We start from the raw sequence: 23,469 nt of genomic DNA, 5'->3' as shown, positions 1-23,469 counted from the left end.
GCCTTTTATAGGGCATTATATACTCCAGATGAACAGCCTGTCTTGAATAACATCCAAGAATATCTGGACACTAATCTAATCAAGGGAAAGCAGACTGAAAGCATGGCGCTGCTCTCTGAAAACATTACTGAATTAGAGATTAGAAAGGCGACTGCCACGCTTCCTCTAGGTAAAGCTGCCGGAGAGGATACTATCCCACTAGATATTTACAAATTATGCTCGGAGGAACTGATGCCACTACTATCTAATGTGATTAGTAATATTGGAATCACTGGGAAGGCTCCCGAATCTTGGAACACTACCAGGATTGTCTTCTTTTTAAAAAAAGGTAAACCTGGAGATCAATGTGGGTCATATAGACCTATCTCGCTTATTAACGTAGACGCTAAAATCTTCGCCAAGGTATTGGCTATCCGATTAGCTCCACTTATCCCCCATCTTGTGTCCCCTCATCAACATGGCTTTGTCACAGGGAGAGACACCACTGCCCATATTAATATGGCTATTACTTAATTTGATGTGGCTAGGTTTGGACCTACCCCACTCGGTATGATACTCCTTGACGCCGAAAAGGCGTTCGACCGAGTGGGGTGGGAATTTCTTTGGTCAACGATGTCTACTATGGGCTTTCATGGCCAATTCCTCAAATGGCTACAGGCTCTTTACGACCACCCAACGGCTAAGCTTTGCTATGCCGGGCTAACTTCGACTAGTTTTCCAATCTACCGAGGCACACGGCAAGGGTGTCCATTATCACCCTTGCTATTCACTCTATCGTTGGAACCCTTTCTTGTTGCCTTACAAGCTAATCCCAACATTATTCCTTTCGAACACGGTCAGAATTCGTTAAAAATTACGGCGTATGCCGACGATATTGCGGTCTATTCAACTAACATATCAGCTGCTATACTGGGTATTACTGAGGAGGCTAATAAATTTGGGTCCGTTTCTGGCTACAAACTTAACTCACATAAAACACAAGTTATTGTGGATCATCGACGAATACTTTGTCGATGAGTGAGTCATTGCCAGATCTACCATGGATGGGTCCACCGCCTTTTCTTGGTGAGTCTTTAACTTTACTGTATAGATAAGGGTTGGCCGGAGGGCATCGTCAAGAAAGTCGTTGGCAGGGCCGTCGTAGACAAAGGGTTCATCTTCAGTGGAGATTCTGGTGAAAGCATAGAAGATGGAAAGTGCCTCTTTTTCTGGAGGAGACTTATCTGATGATTTTTTAGAGCTTTCTAATACATTCTTTCCTCATGTTGGTCTGAAAAGGATTCTTTAGGCTTGGAACTGGCTTTAGATGATTCAGTGTCATTGCTCTTTCTTTTTTCTCTCTTCCTCTGAGAGTTAGAGGACCTAGGTTCAGAAGACTCATTTTCTGCAAATAGATGTTAAAAAGTCTTGTTGTTCTGGAACCACCTGAGTAGTCTTCCTTACGTATCATCGAGGGTCTTGGCCGAAAATGTTCTGCATATTTTATAGACCGTGGGCTTGTGATCAGTGTAGAGGTAACAGATATATCTTTTGTAAGAGTCTTCAGTGAAAACCCTAATTTTAGCACATAAATCACATGCTTTGAAAAAGATTTGCTTTCTCTGTTGATGCTATTTTTCAGAGGCAATAGAACAACACACCTAAAGACCAAGAAAATGGTCAAGTGTTGACTTACCTGTTCAATGACGAAGAGCAAAGCTCCCGAACTACTTTTCACACAACCTGCAGTAGAAATCTGAGTTGTAAACCCGTTTGGGAGGGGTGAGTCACAGTATACTTTCACCTCATTGGCTGAAGTAAGGGCTTTTTAAAATGAGGTGGCTGTACTAAAAAAGTGACCACTGACTATGGATGTTATAGCTGCAAGTGCTTTATATACTATTTCAAGGTTACTGAGAGAGACTCCCACTTCGACGATGGGGAATGATTCAAGTACGGTACTGATTTTGGGAATATGTGTAAGGTATCTTCATAATTTTCAGAGGGTTGTGCATAGGACCGGATTGTGAATGCTTTATCAGTGGCTAATGCATAGATGTGAAGCAGTTGCCTTAGAATTCCATGTAAAAGGAGGTATTTAACAGGTCCATTTTTATTAAGGTAAATAATCATAAAACACTGTTTTCAATGGTATTCATGGTGTACTAAATTGGTAATTGCATGAATGTCTACAGAGGAATTACCAAGCCAATTCACAAACGTAACTTACCCTTGGAAGTAATTTACATGTCTAAGTTCACTCTTACATAAATTGCTGATCGCGTTATTGTCTACATAGACATTACATTTCTTACACACCTGAATACCTCTAAAAAACAGAGCATGGGGGGCGTGGCCAAGATGGCGAGGTGAGCGGACGGCTTCTCCGCCAGCTCCCGCTTCCGTGATGCCCTAGACCGCGCATACCCGCTGAATCTCCCCCCGGAGGTGCGGGGAATCGCAGGCAGAGACTCCGGGGTGTGGGGGGGGCTGCCTAGCCCCCGGAGAGATCGGGGGAGGCCGCGGCGCTCGGCGGAGCGGACCGGAAAGAGCGGCCGAGAGAGGGCGGAGCACTGAGCCGGCGCAGGGAGCTGAGGACCCGGACGCCTGTCGAGGACAACGCCCGGCTTTTGCAGAGGTGACAGGCCGGGAGGCGAACGGACGGCCCACACAACCACCAGGGACCCGGTAATGGCCCAGACTGGAGCCCACAGAGGCACGGCCCCGAGGAGAGCGTGATCGGACCCGGGGGGGGGGCGGAGCCCCGCCCCCGGGGGCTGGAAAATTGCATACGCCCCTGGTGGGCAAGTTAGGCGGCACCCCTGTGTCCTGGCAGAGATCGGAGGGGCACTTACCAGCCCGGCGAGGTGCTTACAGCGGAGGAGCTCACAGTAGTGCGACACGGGACGCGGCCCCGGGAGTGCGGTACAGACCCCCAGCCCAGAGGTAACACAGTGGATGGGGGCCGGTGGATGACACGTGCGCACGCCGGCGCTGCGGCCTGGGGATCTGGCAGCTGGCTCGCGGGGGAGGCGGCTGCAGGGGCCTCCCCCCCCTTGTACCTTGCCCCGCGGCCCTTGGGACCCGCTTCGGGGTTGGATGGGCACTGTGGACTGAGAGGAGTGCCGGGCGGGACCTGCCTCGCACACACGGGAGCCGGAGTCAGGAGGGACGGACCACGCCCTACGTGTTTCCCCTGGCGAGTCCTGAGACCGTAGGGTACGCAGTGGACGGACTGAGTGCGAGGGGCGCCCGGCGGTGGTAGCTGCTCCACGAGCACAGAGGTGAGCGGAGGGAGCCCAGAGGGGCATACAAGCGGACCAGAGGCGCGCTTCAGCAGAGGCGCCACAGAGAGACGACGCGAAGGAGGACGACCGGGGCCCCGGAGACGCTGGGGTGTGGCGGGAGCCTGCGTGAGGCCTCTGTGGCACAAGAAGCGGCAATCAGCGCGGTCTCCCGGAGCTCATGGGGGGCAGCAAAGGAGGACGGAAGGGGGACCGCACTCTCCCCGAGCTACTGGGTAGGAACCAGCAGCGAGCCGACCGGGGGCAGTCATCGCCTGGCCCCTCCAGCGGGTCGCGGGCCGCCGATGATGGGGAGCCTCCGATCACAAGATCATTCATGGAATCCCTTTTCGGCTCCCTGCGGGAGGACTTCCAAGCCCTGAAGAAGGAGGTGGCCAGCGAAGTGCGGGAGGTCCGGCGGGAAGTGGACAGCCTGGGAGAGCGGGTGGCCACGATGGAGGACACCGGACGGAACAGGGATGAGGAGCTCGAACGTCTGCAGCAAGAGGTGCTACGCCTACGGGATCAGCAGATCGACCTCCAGGCACACGCTGAGGACCTCGAAAACAGGTCGCGACGCAACAACATCAGGGTCAGAGGCGTTCCACTCACAGAGGAAGGGACGGATGTGGCGGGGTACCTGCAGGATCTATTCCGGGAGGTTCTGGGGGAGCCGGCGGAGTTCCCTGTATGGATAGACAGAGCGCATCGAGTAGGGCCGCGGCGCAGGGCGTCGTTGCAGCCCCCGGACATCCTGGCCTATCTCCCGGATTTTCCGCTCAAAGAACGCATCCTGGCGGAGGCTCGGAGGAAGCAGCCCCTCACCTTTCGGAACCACCCAGTTGCCTTGTATCAGGATCTGTCCGCAATCACGCTCCAGAAACGGAAAGCGTTCAAAATCGCCACAGACTTCCTGAGATCGCACGAAACACCGTATGCATGGGGCCACCCGTTCAGGCTCATATTCCGATGGAATGGCGCTATGCATCAACTACGGTCACTGCAGGAAACGTGCGGAGTCTTGGGCATATCAGCACCGGAGGGGGACGCAGCTCCGCGGAGGCGGGGGCGTGCCGGCAGCGATGGATGGCAGCAGGTGTCGAGGCGGCACACTCCGGCACGACTGACGAGACCGGACTCACCCACCATCAGAGCCAGCATGGCAGAGGCGGTGTCCGGGGTGGCGGAGAATACTGGACTAGGTGACACGGCGCTGACGGCGTAGATCTGCTCCGGGGGGAGATCTTCACAGCCTTCAACATTAAGCAGGTTTGGGGGCCGGATCGGGGCGGGAGCGGGGGGGGGGTGTTCGGTGGCTGGACGTCCACTGGAGTACTTTACCAAAGACTTGTCCCTTCGGGACTGGACTTGGACATTTTTCTCGGGGGGATGGGGACAGTGTTTTGGGTTTGGAAGGGGTTGTTTTGGGGTGTTGGGGCGCCGGGGGGGTCGTGGGAGTTGGGTGTGGGGGAAGGAGTTGTCCAGTGCGCTGTGCTAGGATTTGTTGCTTTGCCTGAGTTCCCCCACTTTGTCTTGCTTGGTGTCGATGGGGGGGCGCACGGGGAGGTGGATTGTGAGGTTGGCGGGTGTGTGGGGGGGACCTGGATACATTGGGGCTGGAGACTGGCACTGGGCTGCGCTGCGCAGGAGGGAGAGGCTTTGCATACTGTTCTTGGGAGCTTGACTTGCGGTTTGAGCTGGGGGGAGTGTGCCCGCCCATTATGATCACCGCGCTGGACACTCGCGCCTTTCTACGCAATCCTTACTATGCCTCCCCATACCTTTAAGATCGTGACCTTGAATGTCAGGGGTCTGAACAATCCAGTTAAGCGGCGGGCGGTGCTTTCCCTGTTAGAAAACGCTCAGGCGGACATCTGCCTCCTTCAGGAAACCCACCTGTTACCACAGGATACACATAGGTTACGCTCTTGTAAATTTCCGATGCAGTTCTTTTCTTCCGGTACTGCCAAGACCGCCGGGGTGGCGATTCTGGTGGCTCGACATTTCCGGGGGGAACACCTCCACAAATTTGCAGAAATTAAAGGGAGGATGTTGGCGCATAGGTTCCGGGTGGGGGGCATTACATTCACGATAGGCTCCCTTTATAGCCCCAATGATAAACAGGAGCGGTTCTTGCTGTCGGCGGAGGAGGAGATTTCGGCCTTGCCGGATAGGCATGTTATCCTCGGGGGCGACCTTAACATGGTCTTTGATTCGGTGGTCGACAGATCGGTGCAGCGTTCCCCGCAAGTGGGGGAATTTTCAGCTGGTTGTAAGGCTAGCCTTGCGGAGGTGGACCTCCGGGACCTCTGGCGCCAGATGCACCCCGCAGCCAGGGATTACTCCTACTACTCCCATGCGCACAAGACCTATGCGAGGCTTGATCACTTCCTGGTCACCTCCCCGGCGCAGGCCCTGGTGTCCGCCGTGGACATGGGGGTTATTTCCTTGTCGGATCATGCCCCGGTGGAGGCCTCCTTTCGCTTGCCGCCGTCTGCCGCCACGGCATGGGTCTGGCGCCTCCGGGATACTCTACTACACAGGAAAACGGTAACGGATCGTATTGAGCGGGTACTTAGGGAATATTTGGCACACAATGATAACACAGATACCACCAGAGCCACCCAGTGGGCAGCTTTGAAGGCGGTCCTCCGGGGGGAGTTCTTGTCCATCTCCGCGGCCGAAAATAGGGAGCGCAAGATAAAGAGGGACGAGCTTACTGCTAGAGTCCGGGAGCTGGAGTTGATCCACTGCAGAACGGGGGCTCCGAGGATTTGGCGGCAGCTCAAAGAAGCGAGGAAACTGCTTGCCGCCTTGGATGTGAACCGGGCGGAATATGCGGCCCTCCGATTGCGCCACGCTTTTTATACTGGGGGGGATCGCTGTAGCAAACTTTTGGCCAATAGACTCCGGGCCACCCGGCAGAGCCAGCTGGTGCGGGAACTCACTGACCCCTTGGGCGTTGCAGTAACGGACGATGCCGGCATCTCGGCAGCGTTCCGAGGGTTTTACGGGGACCTCTACGCGGGTGACCCGCCGGATGTGCCGGCTATGTCCTCCTATCTGGACTCGGTCACTCTGCCCTCCCTGGACCCCATACAGGCGGACCACCTGAACAGGGCCATTAGCATAGAGGAAGTGGTGACAGCCATTGCCAGACTCAAGCACGGCAAAGCACCAGGCCCGGATGGCTACTCGGCCCTCTTTTATAAGACGTTCTGCGGGTCGTTAGCCCCCGTCCTCGCCCGCCTCTTCAACTCTTTCGCGGAACCTGGAGCCATCTTACCTGACCTCCTGACGGCTTCCATCACGGTCATCCCCAAGCCAGGGAAAGATCCTAAACACTGTGGATCTTATCGGCCGATTTCTCTCCTGAATGTCGACCTGAAACTCTATACTGGAATATTGGCAAGCCGCCTGGCGCCTTATCTGCCCGGCCTTGTCGACCCGGATCAGGCGGGTTTCGTTACGGGGCGGCAGACGGTTGATAACACGAAGCGGGTGGTCCACCTGCTGGAAAAGGCGTCCCGGATTCCGGGCGAGAGGATGATGCTCACGGTTGACGCAGAAAAAGCGTTTGATCGTGTGCATTGGCCCTTCTTGGAACAGGTGCTGGTGAAGGCGGGTGTAGGAGAACGGTTTCGTACCATGGTCCTTAACTGCTATAGGGAGCCCTCGGCAGTGGTCCGGGTTAACGGTCACACCTCTGCAGCCTTCCCCATCGAGAGAGGCACCAGGCAGGGCTGCCCGCTTTCGCCCTTGCTCTTTGCTCTCTACATGGAGCCGTTTGCCCAACGGGTGCGGACGCGGCCGGCGGTGAAGGGGATACGGATGGGAGGCTTTACCCATGCGATCAGTCTCTACGCCGATGATGTCATCTTTACATTGGCTACACTTCGGACATCGCTTCCAGCCTGTATGGAAGAACTGGCGACGTTCGGCGCGGTCTCGGGCTTTAAAGTAAATATGGGGAAGTCGGTGGCTTTGGATATCTCCCTGGCGCCTGATACTAAGGCGTATTTGCAGAACCGGTTCCCGTTACTTTGGTCCTCTGAGGCGATACCATATTTGGGGATTCAGATTGCTCCTACGTTGTCGGCCATGGTTTCAGCCAACTACTCAGCCTTGGGGGCCAAGATCAAGTGCGAGCTAGGCCGCTGGAATCGCGGCATTCTTGCCTGGATGGGTAGGATTGCTGCCGTCAAGATGACGATTCTGCCGCAAGTACTCTACTTATTCAGGGCCCTGCCGCTGTCGCCACCTAAGGGGTGGATACAGCAGTTGCAGTCGGACGTGACCCGGTTCATTTGGCAGGGGAAAAAGCCTAGGCTACGTAGGACCCTCTCCCTTTTGTCTCCGGACGCTGGAGGCCTAGGTATTCCCGACTTCCGTAAATACTTTCAGGCGGCGCAATTGAGGTATTTGGTCGAATGGTGCCGGTGGGAGTCGGATAAGCATTGGCTTTTCCAGGACCAGGCGGTGGCGGGGCGGCCTCTGCAAGAGATACCATTCCTGCACCGGTCCCACCGGCCTAGGAACCTCTACGCCTCTTTCATAACTAGGGTGCCTCTGCGGGTCTGGGATGCGACCTACCTTAGATATGACCTCACCACCTTTCCCTCGCCGCTTTCGCCGCTAGTGGATAATCCTGCCTTCACCCCTGGGATGGAGAAGGAGGCCTTCACGCATTGGCGGCAGGCTGGCTGCAGAGCATTATGTCACCTGTATGGCCCCGAGGGGGTCATCCCGTTCACGCAATTTCGGCAGGACTTCTCGCTCCCCGAAACGGAGAGACACCGTTATATGCAGGTTCGGCATTGGGCCCTTCAGCCACAGGTGAGGGATGCGGCGGATAGGAGGCTCTTGCCGTGTGAGAGATGGCTGTTGTCCCGCACATCGGACTCGAAACTAATCTCGGACCTGTATAAGTTTTTGCAATTACCTTCGACACATTTCCACAATCCAGGGAGGATTAGATGGGAACGGGAGCTTGGGAGGACACTGAGCCCCAAGGACTGGGACCAAATATCCTATAGGGCGCGCCACTCAGCATATCATATGGGCCTCACTGATACTTTCACTAAAGTGTCCACTTACTGGTATTATACGCCTGAGCGGATCCATGAGTTCGATCATAGTAAGACAGACACATGCTGGCGAGGGTGCGGACAACGGGGCACACTCACGCACATTCTCTGGGACTGTCCCCTCTTAACTGGATATTGGAAGGAAGTGCTGGATGAAATTGATGTTCATTTCGGTATAGAGCTCCCGCGCTTCCCGGCATATACCCTGCTAGGACTCCCAAATGATCTAATGTATCCCCTTAAGTCCAGAAGGGGCAGGCAGATCGCCATTGCACTCGGCTCTGCAGTTCAGAATATCTTGCTATACTGGCGTACGGACACGGTGCCCACGATAACGGGCTGGCTCCACAGACTTTGGCACGTGTTGGGGATGGAGAAATTGTCATTGGTGGTGGCAGGGGATGTAACGCAATTTAATGACCTGTGGCAACCATTCCACTCCCTGCTGCTCACAGAGTTTAGGGAGCTTACCTGTCCGAGGTACCTTCGCCTCCTGCGGCTTACGAGTCCGCTAGCGCCAGATCAGTGAGTGGGACGAGACCCTCCTCCCCAATTACCTATAGCTTTGGGAGACGGGCAGTATGTTAGTAGCGCACTGGACGGTGGGTGGGGTGGGTTAGGTGGGGCGTTGGGGGGGCGGGGACGTTTGTATTGAAATGTAGTGTCATGCCGGACTTTTGCTCCTTTCCATTTGCTGATCTTGTATTGCTGTGTCTGAGTTTGGATGTGACACGCTGCATGAATAAAATACTTTAAACATAAAAAACAGAGCATCATATCTACTCAATGTGGATGATTTCACAGATATGCTTCATGTTGCGCATGATGTGAAAGGTTACACATTTTAGTACTACATAGGTTAATAAAGATTGGCTCTAGATGTACCTCTCTGAAACCCTTCCAGTATGAAAAGCATATAGCAAATGTAATTTGGGACGTCATCAGTGATGTCATCAATAATTTAATTAAACATGTCATGAGTAATGAGGTCATAAGCAATGCATGGCAGTGGAACACGTATAGTTAGCTCAGTAAATTATAGCTGGGGAAATGTAGTGTGTTTTTTAGGTTTAAAACGATAGGTGGAAGAACTTTTTAATTTTTTTGAAAAGCTTTGTCAAATGGCCCCAAACTAATTAGTAAACCAAAAGCTCTTCCAACCGTGCTTTTGACTATAAATGAAGATCCCTTAGATGAGAAACTTTGATACAGTAAAAGCTTCAACAGAACACATTGACTGCTCTTAAAGCACTCAACAAACTAGACTGTTATGACTGTTCTTACAGTTCTATTTCTTTTTATAAGAATAAGACTTTTATTCCTATAAAATTAAATAGCTGAATAGATATGTAGCAGATAACAAGTTCCATGCAAAACAAGGTTTTTCTATCACAGTCAACAAATGTACTACTCAATGCTACATGAGGAATAGAGAGGGAGGCTTCGGAACACCAGTGCAGTTAAATTGCTGGAGAACCCAGGAGCTGCATGCCTGGTTGTCAGCTAGACAAGTCTAGAAGCAATTTGCATATGCTTACGTGTCCTGAGGAACCTGGTCACTCTTACAGTGAACAAAGAGCTCTTGTAGTCACAACCTCAAGGAGAGCATTCGGATGGAGACCCACTTCTTCAGCGTGAAATGACGATTACTGTATCATGACAGTGTATGTGGAGTCACAGCAGCTTGCAGATGCAATCATCAATCTTTGTCCTGGCAGGTGGCTGGCTACAAACTGCATGAAGGCCAAGCATGTTAGAAGACGCTGGCAGAGAAAAGAGGGCAAGTGGTGTGATCCGACATGGAAGAGATTCTCCGGCGGACATGGGGGCAGAAACAGTTCACCCTATATGGTTTCATGAGCTATTCTCTTCTCATCATGAGGTGTCACTTGTAGCTGCAGTTTCTCTCTTCCTGAAGCTCCTTTTCTGTGGGGTTTCGAAGTGGGCAGGCTCTTACTCACAGTGCTTTGTTGTGGGGACAGAGGCTGTCTCTCAGGACAGAAGCTGGCCGCTACAGCTGGCTTAACTTAGCGACGGTGAACACGTAGAAATGAGGTGGATGTGAATTCAGGAACCAGGCACACAATACTGGAATTTACAATGGCTGATACAGGGGGAAGAGAGAGCAGTGCAAGGGCACATGCAGGGAGTGGAGACAGCTTAATGAGCTATCACTATTCCTATGAATTACGCTACACCCCTCTGGCTACAGACACACAGGAGCAACCCATAATCCTATACCCCACCATTCACATATATAAAGAGGCCATCCTCATACACCATTCACATTCTAAGGGGATGAGGAGACCCAGTTTTGACACAATATACAGGTCTACCGGGGACAGCGAGAAACGACTCTCACCAACTTGGTTTGCTGGTAAAAAACCCTATACCTTATCAATCAGTCACCACCAACTGATACATGTGATATAGCTTGGACATGGGTTAAATGTCCGCTATGGTTAAAGGAGTTGCACTTTGGGGAGACTCTCCTTGTACAGTAGTGAGTAGAATTCTGCTGGGAAGCAGACACAAAATTCATATAGAACACCGACTACGAAACTTGTTAAACAGGTTACCTGTAGAGAAAAACGTATCTGGTCTGGAAGCATGTTGACATAGGGAGCACAATGGCATATGAATACCAAACAAGGAACATTCAACCATAATTTTGCAAAATGCAAAGGAAACCTCACAATTTTGATGCAGCAGTGTTGGACAGACACTGTACAATTTACCATGCTGACTTGTGTACAATAATATATGCTCAACTTGATATAAAGATTTAAAACAACAAAATGTAATATACATTTTTAATTTGAAGGTCATCTTAAATACTGACATATCACTTTGATTGCAAATGCGAACCCCATAAATAATTGCCCCAACTATTTACACAACAGAAGACGTTTCTGGTAATTTTATTAGAAATCAAATCTATTTATTTCATGTTTGTATACGTACGGTTGTAGCAGACTCTGATGAAAGAGTGGTTTCATGGTCGGTTTGGGTGAGGGACATGTGAAGCGTAGTGGAATTGTTCTCAAACTGAAACTGTGAAAGGGATGGCACTTAATAAAGCAATGCAGTAAAATTCTCTGTATACAAATGTGTAACATTTTTCAACTATTAACAAATTATTACATAGCTATTAAAATGCGGAATCTAAGCGCTCCACAATAGCAGCAGTTATGAACACAAATGCATTTTATTGCTTTACAGAAAGAAGTTGCTCATTAGATCATCAAGCAAAGCATTTCAAAGCGAGCATGTCACACTTGGCAAAGCTCCACCTCCAGCTTTTTTTCCAATACCTTCAGGGTTATCAGAAGGGTTATTTGAGCGAAGGATCATTTCATGAACATAAGGCTTATGCCGAGTATCAACGTAAGGGTTTTCAGAAGGGTTCTTTGAGCGAAGGATCATTTCATGAACATAAGGCTTATGCCGAGTATCAACGTAAGGGTTTTCAGAAGGGTTATTTGAGCGAAGGATCATTTCATGAACATAAGGCTTATGCCGAGTATCAACGTAAGGGTTTTTAAACAGTAACTAATAGAGTTTCTTCAAAATGGGCAAAATCTCCAATTTGAAAGTGACTGCGAACAGGGCATTTACCAGAGTCTATTCTTGAGTCTATTATACCTCTAACAATAACGGCTCCATCAACCTTTGAAATCAATTAGCATGTTTTAAGGAGTACATGCATCAAAACATTGTAGGACAGATGGTTGCCAATGATTAAAGAGTGGCAAATCTTAAAAGTTTCAAAATTCAATTTGAAACAAAATCCCTAGTCACCTAAATATCCATCTTAAACAATAATAATTGCTGAACTTTTTCAAGTGCAGTAGCCAGGTTCACAAGCTAATATTGACTGAATGGGCACTTTAAACCAAATAAACAATCTTGTGTCCATTATAATCAGTCATTGATTTTACTTGATTGCAAACATTTCTTCCATCAGTTGATTATAAACCTCTTTGTGGTCATGCATAAACAATTGATTTGTCCATAGTGGTGATTCACACTCAATTCTTGTGTCTATGTGTCCATGAGTCATAAAACCCAATGCATTTTAGAGCTATATGGTCCTTCATCTGGAGATAAACAACCATGCTCTACAAAAGAAAAGGAATTGAAAAATAATTTATTATCCTACGATAGTCAACATATAAACTGATCACAAAAACACAAATGTAAGCCTAACATAAAAAAATCATCATCTTGTCTTCTAACATATGTACCACAAAGAATACATTTTTTCTAGGTAGCCCCAAATACACAATAGTTCTACAACGGACATAATTCTGCCAGTATCAAACATCTAATCTCTGCAAAGACAAATCATTCAAAAACATATGTAATTTAAGCCCTATTCTTGTATTTTCTCCCATTGGTTCACATATACTCTCAGAGTATCTGCATCTCTAGGTTTTCAAGTGTAAGAATATCTAATTATTTGAATAATAAAATAAAACCCAGTTTTACCAGATCATAAATTAGTATTCCTCCAGTGGCAAGCCGTGTATGGGGCCATGCCCTTCTGTGGTTTTCTGGCACGATTCTGGATTCTTATTTGCTCAAATGTTCAGAGTTTTATCGGGTTCTACAGACTCGTTGTTTTGACGTGTGATGTGCATCATAATGATGCATGACATATACTAACATATGTGAAAAGATTTTAGCTCTAAATGGTGTGGCTGGCTTGTTCAACACTCCGTCCATCATCCCCTTTGGTATTGCTTTGTTCGCCCTAAGTTGGCAGGGTATGCCCAGACGTGGGTCCCTTGCTCACGTTGCCACTGGATTCAAGATAGCCTGGCTGATGAGGGTTATGAACCCGAAACCGGTCCTAGGATGCTTGTTTCCAGTCCAGGGAAGACGTGGCTTGGCAGTTCGGGCTGGACTGTTCCCACGAGGCACAGGGTCAGACTGATTTGCATATGGCCATGTCTTAACTGGGGTGGCGGAGTGAGCTAAAGAATGATGATGGATTAAACCCAGATCAGTTGACTGGGGGTGAGTGCTTGCAATGTTCAACACTCCGTCCATCATCCCCTTTGGTTTTGCTTGGTTTGGAAATGCGCCATACTCTTATCTTCGAGATATCAAGGCTCTGCGTTCTTAATGGGATTACTTCTGATCAGGATCATACATCTAGACCCACAACCCACATTTATGTGACAACTCAAGCCAGAATTCTGCATTGTATCGTGTTCTACATATTATTAATTTGACGTATGCGAAATGCGTCAAAATGACGCATGACGTGTACAAACTAATGCGAAAAGATACATAGGTGAATGGTGTCACCACCTTAGAAAAGTGTAACCCACTACCCACGGAAACCCAAGGCTCTGTCAGCATACTTCCTCACGATTGGTAAAAAGCATTTGGACCCACAACCTATATTGATATGCCTACTTAAGCCAGTTGTTAATTATTAGAATCACTATATTATGTGTTTCTGATCATACTACACTTGTGCACCCCAAAGGTACCACGAAGACCATATCAATGTCAAAAATGTAGTGATTAAATACATTGTTCCGCTTAAAGACGTATTAATTTTGAAAAAAAAAACAAGATAACTCCAATTACATGAGAAACACAAGATTCCTAGCTCCACAAAAATAATCAGTTTGCGTAGCTTCTCTTGGCTGCTCGATTAGTACCCCAACAATTTACAATGTCAGTATTACAGAAAACATAGATCATTCATGCCTTTTGGTTGGAGACTATCCAGGCGCTTAATCCAAATGATTTCTCAATGTAGCAATTTTCTCTTCAATATCTCCTGTGTCCTCCACAACTTCCAATACTAGGAATTGTAGTTGGGGTAAATATAGCAACGTATTCTAAAATGTGCTGCCACACTGGATGTATTGTTCAAATTCCTGATGTTACTCTTCTGTTCGGACAGCCTTATCTTCATTTTTCGGTCAGTTTTCCGCACATAAAGTGAACATAGGCATTTTACTGAGTAAATATAATTTTTTGTATCAAGATTTGCATTGTTCTTCAGAACTATCAGATGACCCTTATGTGAATGTAGCGGTACAAAAGGGGGTGGTGATGGACGGAGCATCAGAACCAATCAAACACTCACACCCAGTCAACAGATCTGGGTTTGATCCATCACCGTTCTTTAGCCCACTCTGCCACCCCAGTTCAGACATGGCCATATGCAAATCAGTCTGACCCTGTGCCTCATGGGAACAGTCCAGCCCGAACTGCCATGCCATGCCTTCCCTGGACCGGAAACAAGCTTCCTAGGACCGGTTTCTGGCATTTCAGCCGTCTTCAGCCAGGCTTGCTTGAATCCAGTGGCACAGTGAGCAAGGGACTCACGTCTGAGCATACCCTGCCAACTTATGGCGAACAAAGCGGTAAAAAGGGGGTGGTGATGGACGGAGCATCAGAACCAATCAAACACTCACACCCAGTCAACAGATCTTTTGTACAGCTTTGTTCGCCATAAGTTGGCAGGGTATGCTCAGACGTGAGTCCCTTGCTCACTGTGCCACTGGATTCAAGCAAGCCTGGCTGAAGACGGCTGAAATGCCAGAAACCGGTCCTAGGAAGCATGTTTCCGGTCCAGGGAAGGCATGGCTTGGCAGTTCGGGCTGGACTGTTCCCATGAGGCACAGGGTCAGACTGATTTGCATATGGCCATGTCTGAACTGGGGTGGCAGAGTGGGCTAAAGAACGGTGATGGATCAAACCCAGATCTGTTGACTGGGTGTGAGTGTTTGATTGGTTCTGATGCTCCGTCCATCACCACCCCCTTTTGTACCGCTGTGTTCGCCATAAGTTGGCAGGGTATGCTCAGACGTGAGTCCCTTGCTCACTGTGCCACTGGATTCAAGCAAGCCTGGCTGAAGACGGCTGAAATGCCAGAAACCGGTCCTAGGAAGCTTGTTTCCGGTCCAGGGAAGGCATGGCTTGGCAGTTCGGGCTGGACTGTTCCCATGAGGCACAGGGTCAGACTGATTTGCATATGGCCATGTCTGAACTGGGGTGGCAGAGTGGGCTAAAGAATGGTGATGGATCAAACCCAGATCTGTTGACTGGGTGTGAGTGTTTGATTGGTTCTGATGCTCCGTCCATCACCACCCCCTTTTGTACCGCTTTGTTCGCCATAAATTGGCAGGGTATGCTCAGACGTGAGTCCCTTGCTCACTGTGCCACTGGATGCAAGCAAGCTTGGCTGAAGACGGCTGAAATGCCAGAAACCGGTCCTAGGAAGCTTGTTTCCGGTCCAGGGAAGGCATGGCTTGGCAGTTCGGGCTGGACTGTTCCCATGAGGCACAGCTCAGACTGATTTGCATATGGCCATGTCTGAACTGAGGTGGCAGAGTGGGCTAAAGAATTGTGATGGATCAAACCCAGATCTGTTGACTGGGTGTGAGTGTTTGATTGGTTCTGATGCTCCGTCCATCACCACCCCCTTTTGTACCGCTTTGTTCGCCTTAAGTTGGCAGGGTATGCTCAGACGTGAGTCCCTTGCTCACTGTGCCACTGGATTCAAGCAAGCCTGGCTGAAGACGGCTGAAATGCCAGAAACCGGTCCTAGGAAGCTTGTTTCCGGTCCAGGGAAGGCATGGCTTGGCAGTTCGGGCTGGACTGTTCCCATGAGGCACAGGGTCAGACTGATTTGCATATGGCCATGTCTGAACTGGGGTGGCAGAGTGGGCTAAAGAATGATGATGGATCAAACCCAGATCTGTTGACTGGGTGTGAGTGTTTGATTGGTTCTGATGCTCCGTCCATCACCACCCCCTTTTGTACCGCTTTGTTCGCCATAAGTTGGCAGGGTATGCTCAGACGTGAGTCCCTTGCTCACTGTGCCACTGGATTCAAGCAAGCCTGGCTGAAGACGGCTGAAATGCCAGAAACCGGTCCTAGGAAGCTTGTTTCCGGTCCAGGGAAGGCATGGCTTGGCAGTTCGGGCTGGACTGTTCCCATGAGGCACAGGGTCAGACTGATTTGCATATGGCCATGTCTGAACTGGGGTGGCAGAGTGGGCTAAAGAATGGTGATGGATCAAACCCAGATCTGTTGACTGGGTGTGAGTGTTTGATTGGTTCTGATGCTCCGTCCATCACCACCCCCTTTTGTACCGCTTTGTTCGCCATAAGTTGGCAGGGTATGCTCAGACGTGAGTCCCTTGCTCACTGTGCCACTGGATTCAAGCAAGCCTGGCTGAAGACGGCTGAAATGCCAGAAACTGGTCCTAGGAAGCTTGTTTCCGGTCCAGGGAAGGCATGGCTTGGCAGTTCGGGCTGGACTGTTCCCATGAGGCACAGGGTCAGACTGATTTGCATATGGCCATGTCTGAACTGGGGTGGCAGAGTGGGCTAAAGAATGGTGATGGATCAAACCCAGATCGGTTGACTGGGTGTGAGTGTTTGATTGTTTCTGATGCTCCGTCCATCACCACCCCCTTTTGTACCGCTTTGTTCGCCATAAGTTGGCAGGGTATGCTCAGACGTGAGTCCCTTGCTCACTGTGCCACTGAATTCAAGCAAGCCTGGCTGAAGACGGCTGAAATGCCAGAAACCGGTCCTAGGAAGCTTGTTTCCGGTCCAGGGAAGGCATGGCTTGGCAGTTCGGGCTGGACTGTTCCCATGAGGCACAGGGTCAGACTGATTTGCATATGGCCATGTCTGAACTGGGGTGGCAGAGTGGGCTAAAGAATGGTGATGGATCAAACCCAGATCTGTTGACTGGGTGTGAGTGTTTGATTGGTTCTGATGCTCCGTCCATCACCACCCCCTTTTGTACCGCTTTGTTCGCCATAAGTTGGCAGGGTATGCTCAGACGTGAGTCCCTTGCTCACTGTGCCACTGGATTCAAGCAAGCCTGGCTGAAGACGGCTGAAATGCCAGAAACCGGTCCTAGGAAGCTTGTTTCCGGTCCAGGGAAGGCATGGCTTGGCAGTTCGGGCTGGACTGTTCCCATGAGGCACAGGGTCAGACTGATTTGCATATGGCCATGTCTGAACTGGGGTGGCAGAGTGGGCTAAAGAATGGTGATGGATCAAACCCAGATCTGTTGACTGGGTGTGAGTGTTTGATTGGTTCTGATGCTCCGTCCATCACCACCCCCTTTTGTACCGCTTTGTTCGCCATAAGTTGGCAGGGTATGCTCAGACGTGAGTCCCTTGCTCACTGTGCCACTGGATTCAAGCAAGCCTGGCTGAAGACGGCTGAAATGCCAGAAACCGGTCCTAGGAAGCTTGTTTCCGGTCCAGGGAAGGCATGGCTTGGCAGTTCGGGCTGGACTGTTCCCATGAGGCACAGGGTCAGACTGATTTGCATATGGCCATGTCTGAACTGGGGTGGCAGAGTGGGCTAAAGAATGGTGATGGATCAAACCCAGATCTGTTGACTGGGTGTGAGTGTTTGATTGGTTCTGATGCTCCGTCCATCACCACCCCCTTTTGTACCGCTTTGTTCGCCATAAGTTGGCAGGGTATGCTCAGACGTGAGTCCCTTGCTCACTGTGCCACTGGATTCAAGCAAGCCTGGCTGAAGACGGCTGAAATGCCAGAAACCGGTCCTAGGAAGCTTGTTTCCGGTCCAGGGAAGGCATGGCTTGGCAGTTCGGGCTGGACTGTTCCCATGAGGCACAGGGTCAGACTGATTTGCATATGGCCATGTCTGAACTGGGGTGGCAGAGTGGGCTAAAGAATGGTGATGGATCAAACCCAGATCTGTTGACTGGGTGTGAGTGTTTGATTGGTTCTGATGCTCCGTCCATCACCACCCCCTGTTGTACCTTATGTGAATGTACCACAGCATTTCCTTGCATCTGTTGCATGAACACAGTTTAGACATATTTTTTACCCCTTGAAATCACTTTTGTAAATCTCTTTTTTGAATTTGTTGGCCAATCTCTACTTCATGTTACGTGATCTTTGAAATGAATGTAATGGGGGATTCTTGTAAAGTTCACTGAAATCATTCTTTTTTTGTAGCATCTCCCAGCTTCTGTTGACAATTCATTTTATTTTATAACTGCTCGCGGAAAATTGAGAAACTAAAGTATATCTTTGTCCATTCTGGCGAATTGACTTGTCCAGTAGTTGCGCTCTATCCATGGCAGCTACTTTCTCAACTGATTTATTCATTGTGATTTCAGGATGACCTCTTTCAAGAAACCTTTGTTTGTAATCTTCTTCTATAACTGCATATTCCTTGGGATCTGCTGTAATCTGCTTAATCTCATGAACTGTGACAATGGTAGGTGCCTTTTTAAGGAATCAGGTTGAAAACTAAACAATGTTTCCAAAAAACAGAGGTTTTGAAATTGTGATCTGCTAGTACCACCAAAACATACAAAAACAGAACTCTGAGGATCATGGATGTGCAATGTAAACTTGATACTGTTTCTCATTTAACTCTCAAATACTGTTTCGCAATTCATCAATCTCTCCATTCCAACCTAGAAATATGTCATCAATGTATCTGACGTACATAAGATGTTCCATCCAATCATTGTTATAAATGAATTCCTCTTCCAATTTAGCCATAAAGATATTAGCAATGCTTGGTGTTTCCGTTAAACCCATAGATGTTCCGCTTACCTGCAGATAGTAATTATCTTGCCAACAGAAGTAGCTATGAAATAGAGTAAAATGTAAAAATTCCACTAAAAAAACCTTATTCACTTTGACATTGCCCGCCTGAAGTAGTGCCCATTCAACAGCATCTAAACCCTCTGCGCGAGGTATTGAGGTGTATAATGAGTTGACAACAATGTACATAACCAAATGTTTTTGTGATTACGGATGTTAACAGCCTGTAACTTGATAGAAATTCAGTTGTTTCTCTGATTTAGGATTTAGTTTTCTGTCCCAGAGGTTGCAAAAATTCTTCCAAATATCTACTTATTGGTTCGTGTATTGAGCCGCATGCAGCTACAATAGGTCTAAACAGAGCTTCAGTAAATCTTTGTGTACCCTAGGTAACCTATATAGATGTGGTCTTTCTTGATATGCGGTTTGTAGAAACCTTTTAGTTTTCTCTAAAAATCCACTTGTTTTCCAAAGCTTTCTGTAGGACTTGCACAAGAATCTTCTGAAATTTATTTGCAGGGTCTTGCTGCAATTTCAAATATGTTTCCTCATTCTTTACATGTTGATTCACTTTGTTAATGTAAACAAATTCTGTCCATAATTACCACTCCTCCTCTTGTCAGCCATTTGTATGGTGATGTGCTTATTATTTGCCAAACTCCTCAAAATACTCCAATATTTGTTAGTGAAATTCCTCCTGGAGTGTGTGTTGTAATTTTATTGTTGCAAAGCACTTTTCAGTAAAACTTCAAAGTTATCTAGTATTTTATTCGAGCTAGGAGGCATACATTTGCTTTTTGGGAAGAACTCCATATTTTCTGTTTCCTCTATGAGAATCTGTTGATCCTCAAAAGTTTAAAAAAAAATTTAAGTCTCAAATTTCCCATGAATCTGCACACGATGATTTCAGTTTATAGCATATTTATTTTGTAAGTAGGTACTAAACAAGGTTCCTTTGATTAGTACATTCATCGGATAGTTATTGAGCTCAGAACTGGATATACTGATCACTAAATTCTCAAACTAATCCGTAAAGTTCTCTTTTCTTTTTCTCTTTCCTCACCAGATTTTTCTTTTGATCTAATTCTCTCTGGTTCATTGTTGGCAGTAGGACTACTAGCTAAAAAGCTGGATCCTTGTTTGTTTGGATTCTGTTGTTTCTAGATTCATTGCTATCTTTCAAATATTGCAACTCTATCTCCAAGCATGGAGGTGGAGGGTATGCATGTTTGGGTGCAAGACTCTTCTCTTATGACAGGAGATCCTCCCTAAGGGGCAGTCTTATCGGAGGGCAAATTTTCTGTAGCAGACACCAGACTGAGTTTGTTTCTGTTTTGTGGACAGCACACATGCCCTAGCACATCTGTGTTAAAATGCAGCACTGTCAACTCTAGCCTTAACCCACATGGAGGACTGATACTTTCTCTGTTAATTTTATATTGAATCATATTGGACTTTTCAGCTATCTTTTTGCCCTCTGAAACCTGGAAAGGATACTATTGATTCAGACGGCCCTTAATGCGTGCTAATTCCTAGCTTTTACTGTCATTTTCTGTCCATTTATTTTTGTTGTTTCTGTTATCATTTGCTGTTATCTCAATAACTCTGTTAATGTTTTCTCTTGTTTTGTTGATCGACCTTTCTTTTCTTTACTCCTTACTAGTTCTTTTTTCTATGTAGATCTTTATTTCAATACACAAACTTATTTTTAGATAATTTATTTTCCTCATATTTTCTTTCCTATATTTCCGTGTGCAAATTCTTGCTCCTCCTCCCTGGGCCCATTAGGTTCTAACTTGCTCCTACAGGAGCCTTCCCTTTCCAAGATGGTGCCCTCCTCTGCAAAGACGCCTTGATTCCGCAATCCTGAGGCCCGCCACGGAATTTTCTTGCAATTACATACCTTAATGGGTCTATTCTGACCACACCTCTGAATCCACAAATTGCTTTCTGGAAGCGAGGACATGGCAAGGACTGACCCCTGCATTCCTTAGTCAGTTTATTCAGACCTCTCCGTTCCGGATTCATAGCAGCCTTCTCTGGTCCTTACCTCCTTGCCAGTCATGGCATTTTCACAGCCTTTAGAACAAGGTTACTGAGAATCCAGCCCTGAACATATATTTGAATGGATTTACCCACCCGGGTTCCATTGCTTTTAGGTCGAGCTTGGGCAGCGCATGCGCAGCTCTGCGAGGCATGCTGTATTGGAGTATGCACTTGAAGCCCCAACCACTCTCCGCCCATATTTGTCATTGGCTCGTGTCATTGTCCTTCGTAAATGCTGGCTTCTTATTGGTAAAAAGGCTTGTTAGTCCCTACTTAGTACCGCCTTGTCTTTATTTGTAACTTCCCATGAGGACACACCCTTTTACATGTGTTATTGCGGGGTAGGCTTTAATAGCAGCCTCTGAGCACTATTTCGTTTGATGGTTTTCTCCTGCTCTCTCCCAACAGCTTTATTTATGTTTTAGAAGGGCACGCCATGCTGATAGTGGCGGACGTGCCTTGCCTTTACTTCCTGTGTCAAATGCGGCTGCATGTTTTAAAAAATGTTTTTTATTGAATTATTTTTTAAATGCTCCATGCCACACTTACACTTTAATGTCAGCTGCGTCCCTTTCCTGAAACGAGCAAGGTCTAAGGAAAGGGACGTGGCTGTGAAAGCGCGGCATGGGCTGTTTGCAAATGTAATTTTTATGTTTTACGTGTCCTGCTGTACAAAACCTCCAAAGTCGTTCTTCGCTGTGGCAGGGCTGACACTCCCAGTGGAAAGCACTGGGTTACATTCTAACATCCTATAATGCAAGGAATCATTTTAATAGTAATTTAAAATCCAACATAACTGTTAAGTTGAATATATGTTTACTACTTTGAAAATGGCACTGTTAGAAAGCTGAGAAAACACAAGGAGATGATGGAGTGCTGAAACTTTTAAGACACCAACCCACAGTCACAGACCTGTGTTGAATCCATCATCGTTCTTTAGCTCACTTCGCCACCCCATTTCAGACCCAGCCATATGTAAACCAGTCTTGACCCTGTTTCTCATGGGAACAGTCCAGCCCAAACTGCCAAGCCAAGTCTTTCCTGAACCGGAAACAAGCATCCTGGGACAAGTTTCTGGGTAACAGCCGTAATCTTTTCCCATTGGGAACAGGGTCAAGGTTGATTTACATATGGCTGGGTCCAAACTGGAATGGTGCAGTGAGCAAAATATCGATGTAGTAAACCCAGATCTGTGACCGGGGTGAATGTTTGACAATGTTCAACATTCAGTCCATCATCTTTTTTTGTTATACTTTTAGAAAGCTGTCATTTTCCTGCCTATGTCAAATGTGCATTTCTGCCAGTGATCGCTGTCACCCAGGAGCTGAATGGCTCCTTGATTATGTGTAAGTAGCTTCCAGAGCTGAGACAAAAGGAAAGAGAGGGATTGGCCTTTCTGTGACTGGATGGCCATCTCGGCTGTGCCCAGGAACTTAGTTAACGCGAAGGGATGCCCACCCTGGCGGGATAGCCTCCCACCCTGCTCGGTAACACTTGGGGCAACGACGGACAGAGCGGGGCCTCCTTTACCTGAGCCAGGTTCCAGGGTAGGTGAGGTGCAATCCCAGATCACGTGGGGTGATGCTTGCACCCTGTGACTCAGAGGATTAGGACACCTTGTGGTCGTATTCATTACAACCTTGTTTGTTTGTTTGTTTTCACATTCTTCTTACATTTGATATGTGTGGGCACGTTTCACGATTGGAAGTGTACTAACCTGATGCAGTAGCATAATTTCGAAGAACAAAGGTCCTGAAGAAAGCCGTGGGCAATATTCTCTGTTGGCTGAAACATGTCGACCCATATATAGCAGCAACTAGTTAGTACTTCTTAAAACTTTGATACACCTTTTTTTAATCAAGGTGTGCGGAGGGAATTGAATTACATCGTACTCTCTACACGACCTTTTTTAGATTTCACTGTCCTTCTTGCACTGCACTTTTACTTTGTTTGGATGCCACAGTTTTTCACGTGTCTTTTTGACTCATACTCATCAGCCCGAGTGAGCAATAGAGCTTCTAACTAGCGAGGCAGTCTCTATGATCAAGAGACATACCTCTGCCTAAGTTGGATACCAGATGATATAAACGATCAAGAGTGTATTTCTGCTCTCACTATCTACCTCAGTGAATGAGTAAGGTTGATGGTAATCCACGCTCTGCTCTCAGAACGTCCGGGTCTGATTGGTTTTACACACCAACTTCCTTCTTCTTTATCTTTTGTGCTGTCTGTTATTAGACCCCCAATTCTCTTGTGTGTGTATAGGGATGCCTACCCTGTCATAGGCAGAGGTAGCTCACACCTGGACCTGCCCCCTCTATTTCCCCATCAGCCAGTCCGGCACCAATCACAGCTGGCCAAGGGTTAGATGGCTGACCTGCTATTAAGCTACACGGGACACGAAAGCTGCAGGAAGCCCACTTTCCTAAAGAGCCCAGCTGTTCAATTCCAATTGGACCGGCCATGGACCCTGTTAGGGGCTTCTGAT

General features: G+C 48.0%; 1 protein-coding gene across 1 annotated transcript in view; it reads right to left on the bottom strand.

Annotated features, from left to right (window-relative positions):
* The window catches only part of PCGF5 (polycomb group ring finger 5), a 120,918-nt gene that overhangs the window by 16,292 nt on the left and 81,157 nt on the right, over positions 1–23,469 (bottom strand). The window contains exon 11 of the mRNA XM_085621448.1: positions 11,315–11,404. Within this exon, the coding sequence (XP_085477574.1) occupies positions 11,315–11,404 (90 nt within the window). The remainder of the gene's footprint in view (positions 1–11,314; positions 11,405–23,469) is intronic.

This window comes from Triturus cristatus, chromosome 1_2 (assembly GCF_964204655.1).
Source record: "Triturus cristatus chromosome 1_2, aTriCri1.1, whole genome shotgun sequence".
NCBI lineage: Eukaryota > Metazoa > Chordata > Amphibia > Caudata > Salamandridae > Triturus > Triturus cristatus.
The sequence above is the reverse complement of the archived record's forward strand: the minus strand, read 5'-3'. Positions and strand labels throughout refer to the sequence as shown.